The sequence below is a fragment of the Hipposideros armiger genome, unplaced genomic scaffold (genome assembly GCF_001890085.2).
Source record: "Hipposideros armiger isolate ML-2016 unplaced genomic scaffold, ASM189008v1 scaffold_374, whole genome shotgun sequence".
Lineage (NCBI taxonomy): Eukaryota > Metazoa > Chordata > Mammalia > Chiroptera > Hipposideridae > Hipposideros > Hipposideros armiger.
This window is the reverse complement of record NW_017731724.1, coordinates 673,910-682,156: the sequence shown is the minus strand read 5'-3', so window position 1 is coordinate 682,156 and position 8,247 is coordinate 673,910. Positions and strand designations below refer to the sequence as shown.

Sequence of the window (8,247 nt, the reverse complement as noted above, 5' to 3'; positions counted from 1 at the left end):
GCTCTGCCTCTGAGCAGACTGTCTCCCGTGGGATTTGTGAGTGAAAACCCAGACCTCAAGGCACAGGGCGAGCCCAGCAATTTCTGCTTCCCTCCTGCTCTCCCTTCCAGAGGGTGACATGCACATATCCGGGTGAGGCGTTCCCCCCAGGACTACTGTAGAAGGAGAAAGAGACAGAAAGGGAGGCCAGGTGGTGGAGCACCTTTGTGCGGCCACCTGTGAACCTGATGGGCGGTGGTTGAAAGCTCCGAGCTGCATGCAGCCTTCAGCTTCTCCTCAAGTAGAGTTTTAGCTGCCGTAACATGTGGAGCGTTTTCAGAGCTGGCCTGAGGCAGGCAAATGGGAGACGCTTTGTGCAGCGATTTGTTTTGCTGTGGGGAAATGGTAGCTCAGTTACTGGGCTTCTTACTAAAAGTCAAGGGTCTTATATTTCCTTTGCTTTCCTTACCCTTTCATTGTTTGTTGGTTTGTGTCTTTGAAAGCTGAAATTAGGGCCAAGGCCTCCAAGAGGCCCGTACTTTTTAAATGTTGGTGGATCAGCTTTGAAACAGGAGGCCATCTTCTACTGCTCCTCCTGCCCACAGTGAGAGAAGCTTCCAAACCCCACGTGTGTCCCTTCCTCGCCTTCCACCGCCATGTTTGTCTGGCATGGACTGTCTCTCCTTCAGGTTGTTGCCATCCAGACCTCCTGGCCGTTATTTGTCTCACCATCTCTCCCTGCTGGTGGCCTCACCTGTCTACGCGTGGAGATTTTGAATTAAACGCTGCAAGTTCTGATGTTCTAAGTTTTCTTCACTAGCTCCTTATAAATGTGTTCTCCAAACAAATGGCAGTTTCCTCTTCAAGAGTCCACGCAGCAACACCCATGTTAATAGTCAGCGAGCAGTCGCTGTGTTTTACGTACTGGAACTCGACACATGCACGTTTCCTAATGTATTGTGTCCCCGATTTTGTTTTGGCTCTTTTATCTAGAGGGCATGCCTCTTACTTGGAAGGTCTTTCCTTTTCTCTCTTGCACAGAAGAATGGCCGTGGCCCTGAGCTGAGAGTCAGGGCCCTGGGAGGCTGTATATGATTTCTTAAGAGGGAAACCTAATGTTTCTTTTTGCCTCAGCAATGGAAAAGATAAAGAAGCGTGGTAACTATTCAGTTCCATTGGCTACTATTTTATGTGAAAATTTAGAGAAACGAAGCCATTTGCCTGATTGGTTCTTGACCTTCTGGAGGCTTCTGCCTAGACATGAACTCCGCCTCTGGCAGTAAGGGCGCTTCCCACTTTCTCTTGCGAGGCTGACTTTGGACTCTACTGTTTGTTTGTTTATTTGTTTGTCTCTTTGTTTTTCTAAACTTTCACACAATTGCCACATCTTATTCCCACTCTACCAAATCCCATGTGTCTCCCTTCCTCTCCTCCTTCCACCGCCATGATGTTCGTCAGGCTTAGAATATCTCCCTCGGGTTGTTGCCATCCAGATCCTCCCATCAGCTCTTCTGTGGGTGGCCTCACCTCTCTTTGGAGACCCAGACCCCACACTCAATCATGGAGAGCTCCTTAAATCTCACGGGCTCCCGTCCTCCAGTGAGACGAGCCACCAACCCCTGGAGACCAGTGTCCACCCTCTGACACTGCTATCTTGTCTCTGAAGTACTGTGGGATTTTCTTGATTCCTTTTTTTTTTTAAGATTTTTATTGGGGAATTGGGGGATGGGAANTTTTATGGTTCTCTGTCAATATGAATGCTGGCAGGGGAATTACTGATTTTCATTGATATTCATAGATTTTTAGAGTGAGCATTATGTATGGCTGTAGATGATTACTTTGTTCAAATGTGAACTTTTTATAGATTATAACTAATTCAGTGCAAGCCAAATAAAAGCAGAAACTCTAGAGGCTCAGGGAATCATCTCTAATGGCTTTTAGATGAACCTCATTTTTTTTTAGATTTACACTTTCATAACTAAAGTTTCTTAATCGTTTCTAATATAGCCCATTTTGAATTATTTATAGCATACTTTATAAGCTTTACGCTCAACCTTCCTACCTTGACCCTAAAATCAGATACTGGGAGAAAAATCTCACAATAATTGAGAGTCCCATGACACAGTGCATTGGGTCCCATGGCCCGGTTCCTTTTTGCTTCACAGCCCATAATCGGATGGTCCAGGTGGGGGAACTTGAATTTGGAGGTGGGTGCAGACACGGGCCGGCCTGTGAGCCAGTTTCACTCAATGACCCCACTGCTTCGTCTCCCCAGGAACGGCGGCTGGACCCCCTGGACCTCCTGGTCTCCCTGCAGCACCACCTGTGGGATCGGTTTCCAGGTGCGACAGCGGTCCTGCAGCAACCCCACGCCCCGCCACGGGGGCCGTGTGTGTGTGGGGCAGAACCGCGAGGAACGGTGGGTACCGCCCCGCCCTGGCACCGCCCTCCGCACGCCTACGCTCCCTCCAGCGCGGTCGGTTCCCCTGCGGTTTTAGTTGGGCTCTAGCTTAGCTTAGCTGTGGCACCTCTTTCTGTTGAGCTGGATCGTCCACTTCTTGTCCTGACAGCCTCTAGTTTTGGCCCAAGCCTTGTGTTGACAGCATCACTGGGCCACCGTGTACCTGCAGGCTGGCTCAGGAGCGGAGATCCAGGGACAGTGGGCAGCTGCGCTGGGCTCCTGGAGACGCAGCAAGCGAGTCTGCTGGAGAAAGAGTGTTCTTGTCAGAATTCAACTAGACCATTTTTTAAAACCTACAGTTTCACGTCGGCCGTAAGGCCGTCCTGGTGGGTCCATATGGTATTGGCCAGATGAAGTGAAGTTTTCATCAGAACTAAACTGAGCCGCTGGAGTGTCGGCAAGAACGTAATTCATGGTTTGGTTTATAACAATAACCAGTGCACACACGTCCATTAACAGCCTCAGCGAAGCTACGTGTGACCCAGAGTGGGGCATCCTTTACCACGTGTGTTTTAAGCTTTTAGCACATCTCAGGGACATTTTCNCTCTCGGGTATGTGGACACAGCCTTTCCTGGTCATCACTCCCGACAATTACTCCAACGTCCCTGAGCTGGGAAGGGCTCCTGGTGGGCACTGATGCTCTCTGTGCCCCTTTGTCCTGGTTTTGGTCCCTGCATGCAAAACTGGCCATAGTCGAGGCTGGCTTCCTTGGACAGCTTCATCTTGGGGCAGACTGGCCTTTCCAGAAAGATTATGTTTGTTCTAGAGAAAAGTTCAGAATGATTGAGGCCCATGGGAAGGCCAAGATAAACAATCCCAGATTCTGTGCATGATGAGTGGGTAAAACAGGACTATCAAATAAATACTGATATTTGACATCTGCTTTCGACAGTATTTGGAAACACTTTAAAGTTTGCAGCACTTACAAGGAAACCCTAAGTCTTAACAGGGTTCGAGGGCTCAGCGGTTCTTCTCCTCAAGCTTTAACCAAAGCCCAGCCCCCATTGATTCGATTCTTCACACTGAGTTCTCTCCCACCTGAGCACCTTCCCCATGCTGGTCTCACCGACAGAATGTCCTGGTTTTCTGATTTACAGCCAATGGCTGGCTTCTAGTCATCTCATTGGTTCTAGTTTAAATGCCACTCCCCACATAGTGCCTGACCTTATACCTGCCCATCTAAATGGGGGGGGGTCCCCCTTTTGGTTTTTCCTTGGCAACTGGTTGTTGATATTTAGGGTGTAATTACTTAATGTTTCTTCCCTTTTCTGAAAGGTAAGTTCTTTGGGGTCAGTGACTGTGTCTGTTTTGCTCTCCTCAGTACACCCGCCGCCTTCAGAGTCTGGTTCATTCATGTCAAATGCTCTTAAGTGTGTGCTGAATGAATGGGTGATGGAAACACTTTAACACCCCATGCTTAACGCGTGCATTTTGGTAATATGGCAAAAATATAAAAAATAAATGGGTTTAATGACAACGAGTGTGACAGAACAAGCCAGACAAAGTTACCCACACTCAGACAGTGTAGTATGTGAGGGGATTGTATTCAGTAATTAGCTCCCAGTTTCCAGATAGACAGTGAAAAGATGTTAATGAATATACCTATTTTTCCCATTACTCAACTTACCAAGCAGCGTCATGGCCAACTTTCAAGTGTCAAGGAAGAGTTTAGACCAATATTAATGTCATATTCCTGTAAAGAGGGAAGTAGTTTATCTTTCTAGAATGAAGGCCTGCCTCTAAATTTGCATTTAGGTCTACAGCCTACACTCAATAAATGTGTTTTCCAATTTAACCTTTGGATCCTGACTAACATGTTTTCTGAATTAAGATATTTTCAAATATCAGGGCAATATATCAAGTGAGAATAACCTAAGGTGATTAAGAAAAATAAGGGGAGAACTATTTAAAAAGGTTCATCATACAAAGAAAAACATTTTCAAAGTGGACTAAAGAATAGCCACTTCATGGTGGCCGCATTCCCAGGAAGCCTGTGATCCTCCACATGGTCTCTTTAAAAGAACCACCTTCCAAAAATAATAAGTTATGATGACTCGTTTCCTTGAAAGTATAATTTAGAATAAAGGTAAAGCTCATCAGAATATTTCTCATGGTACGAAGTATTTTAGATGTGGAAAACATATTTATAATAAATGATATTTTTAATGAATGGGCATTTGTGTTTGTAGAGAAGTTTTAATATTTTAAGGGGTAAGTGGAATGTTAAGAACCTGCAGAACCATCAGCAGTATCGGAAGAAAGATGTTTTTACAGGCAGCTTTTCATTTAAAACAGCTTAAAATACCCCATATAACCCCGTGACATTGTTTCAGTTCTCCAGGTTGCTTTGCAAGGGGGAGCCTGGGGCAAAGTTAGGGAATTGGAGGAATTGTCCCCTTTTTGCAATTTTAATTTGGTCTACTGTTGCTTTAATAAGAAACATGAACAGGAATTCAGGCCTTTTGAATAATTCCCATATGTGTAGCTTTGCCCTGTTGCCCACCAACGTGAAAATGGGATCAGACACAGAGAATTCTGTGTGCGATACACTGTGACATTCTGTCAGCCGGGCGTCAGTAAGACTGGGACACTGTGGGTCAGAGCTCACTGTCACAGCCCAGTGAGGTCCCAGCCAGGCGAGGTTCTTAGCTCTCACCCTTTGCCCAGGTCTGTCAGGTCACAGTGGAAGGAAACTTCCTCTGAGTACCGTCCTACAGAAAAATGCCCAGGTAATGTATGGCCTCCCTCACTGAGACAAAGCTATAATAAAATATCCACCATCCACAGTATTTATGATATAATATGTTGATAGACAGAGCTATATTAAATTACTATTAAATTGAAAATTTTTAATACATTTTTTAATAAGGAAGACGTCCTTGTTTTATTAAATTTGAACTAACCATGTTGTTTTATTAAATTTGAACTAACCATGTTGTAGGGTTTTGGGTGATTTGCTTGTCCTTTGGCCAATTTCATAAATGTTGTGTCTTTGTTTTTTTCATCAATAAAGTGAAAATAATACCTGCGTCATTAGAGTTTTTTTAGGTGTCTAAATCATATAATAATGTGATATTTCATAGTAGGTGTTCAACAAATATTTGGTATTAAGGAGTTGATGATGATAGCAGTGGTAGTGGTCATAACTAGTATTTTTGAGCATTGCAAAATTCTGACTTTAGCCCTGTTGATGTCACCAAAAGCCTGGTGTTGGTATAGATAATCATTTACTCATCTGCCCTCTATCTTAGAAAAAAAAAGTATAAGTATTTCAACACAAATTAATTATTTATTTTTAATTGGATACTCACCGGTGTGTGCAGATAGCTATGTTCTCCCATCTGTAGACTGACACTTTATTATAACCAGTCCCCATGTCGACTCATAAGAGCTAGGCTCGCCTTAGCTTGCACCTGGCTTAGTAGGTGAAGCTGCCTCTCTGTTGACCCTTTGGCATGTGTTTCCAGCGCCTGCATCGGGGCCCAGGACCCTTACTGTGGCTGGGATGTGGCGATGAAGAAATGCACCAGCCTGGAGGAGAGCCTGAGCATGACCCAGTGGGAGCAGACCATCTCCACCTGTCCCGTAAGTGTCCGCGTTCTCAGTCCTCTGAACACACTGTCCACGGGAACCCCGCTGACCTACGGTCCTAACCCACACTGTCATGGCGTCCACATTTTCTCCTGAGACCCTCTCCTGTACGCCCAGTCTGTGCTCTCTTACTCGTTCAGCTCAGAGCTTGCCGGAGAGCCACACAGGACACTGGCATCAGCTTTTTGTCAGTTTCGAAGGAAATATCTTAAAAGGACACAGGGCTGGTTTGAAAACGGGGTGTAATATCTCTGTTTTATTCTTGGATTTTTTTCTCCAGTTTGGTTTGGACACTTTTACCCTTTGTAGCGTTCATAAAATAGGAGCATCTGCACCCATCAATTTCCCTTGGGAGCCTTAATTCCAGAAGCTGGGATAAGTGGAGCTTTTAAAGGAATGCACTAAAGGATATTGCTGCCCTCGAGCCCCAGGGGGGGCAGTCTTAGAGATCCTTCTCAGGGTCATGGCAAGGCCTGAGAGAAACGGCCTGATGTACAATCCCACAGGGGATTCTGCAGAAGGGAGAGAAACGCGCTGGCATTTAGAGTCAGACTCTGAATCTGAGAAAACAGGGCCCACGTGTTCCTTGGCCACTTTGTTTGTTTAGGTCCTCACTTTTAGGGACCGGCTTCCATTCGTTCCCTTAATCCAGTAACCTCACGTTCTTTTTCCTGTTCTCAGAGAATATGAACCACAGCTACTAACTCCCACACGTTTGTAAATGTATTAAGTCACCTTGCTGTCACATACTGCTGATCTCTGTGACTCAGTTCTGGCATGCCTCTGCGAGACCGGGGTGAAAAGGGAAGCGACACATCCCCATATTTAAAATCCGGGCTGTTTCTCCAATCTAGAGCTGCCTGAGGCATGTGAACAGTGGTCGGCTTCCCATCGAGGTGCCTGCTAGTTTCATGACTAAACCCGTGTTCATGAAGACTATGCTTCCATTTGTAAGTGGGACAATCATGAAGTGACAAGAGGAAAGACCTATTAAAACCCCTGTCCTTCCCCAAATGGCCCCAGATGGAAGTCTTTCATCACAGAGGTAAACGTATAACCCCATCCAGGCGCTGGGCAAAGTTTTGCAAGGACGTTAGCTGCTGGTCCTTGGGACGATTTAGCTTCAGATCTCAGATTTTGGGAGCAAACTTTCCTGCAGTGTCTCTTGGAATCCATTTTTAAAATGCCAGTGTTTAAGTTTCTTCTCATTCTAAACACCACTCTAAAAGTACCAAGGCGTTCGCCTTGGATTCTTTGCAGCTGGAGAAAACGTACAGTCTCTGAAATGTAGCCCAATGTACGGGCCAAACTTTAGAAGAGTCTTCTCATCTTCTTGTAGCTGTTTGACCTTGCACTTTAAATGGTAAAAAGGGCAGAAGAATACAATCGCAGTTCTTCTTACGTAACGAGGCCATGGATGTAGGAGCATGGTTGTTTGAGTGGATATCTGAGACATACTTAATTATGTCATGGGGAATACATACTCACTCACTTGGTTTGTAGAAAATATGTCTAGTATATTTCTACGGTCAAGAAATGGAGATGACAAGTGACCAGAGGGGGTTACTAAAGTTGCCACTGAGAGGACCGTATCTGTTATAAACCCATGAAGGTCAGCAAACCGTGTGAAGCTGGCCTTGTGTTGTAGCTGTCCCTCCGCCATCTCTGCTTTAAAAGTATGGCTGAGATGTGGTCTCTGATTCAGCGTTTGTGAAACACACATAACCAGGTCCTCTTTTTTCTTCTGGTACTTTTATGATTTCATTATATAAAACCATCCCTATTCTCTAACCCTATATTATGTGTCAAGTCTCAAGGTACACTTTAATGAATTAACAATATGGAAAGCATCCAACAACAGAGAATTATGTTACTCACTTTAATCAAAAGAGGAAATAAAACCACATTTTTCTGATATATGTAGGCTGCCATGTAGAAAATGGAAAATCCCATATTACCCAACTACTATTTTAATTATACGTCCCTTTCTAAAACTATCTTAGAAAGAAATGAACTAGATGAAAATTATTAGCATTATATAGAGCAGTCTTAACATAGAGAGGTATTTTTAAATGCTATTCAAATGTAATTTGTTTCTATGCTCTTTTTATTTTTGACTGAAATGGAAGAAAGGCTTAATTTTATTGGTCAAATCGACTATATTTCATCATGTCTGATATGCCATTGGTTGTGATGTATACTACGGTTTTATACG

At 44.4% G+C, this 8,247-nt stretch overlaps 1 protein-coding gene across 1 annotated transcript in view; it reads left to right on the top strand.

Moving 5' to 3' along the window:
* Positions 1–8,247, top strand: part of SEMA5A (semaphorin 5A) — a 449,566-nt gene that overhangs the window by 371,875 nt on the left and 69,444 nt on the right. Inside the window, exon 13 of the mRNA XM_019662395.1 lies at positions 5,909–6,026. Within this exon, the coding sequence (XP_019517940.1) occupies positions 5,909–6,026 (118 nt within the window). The remainder of the gene's footprint in view (positions 1–5,908; positions 6,027–8,247) is intronic.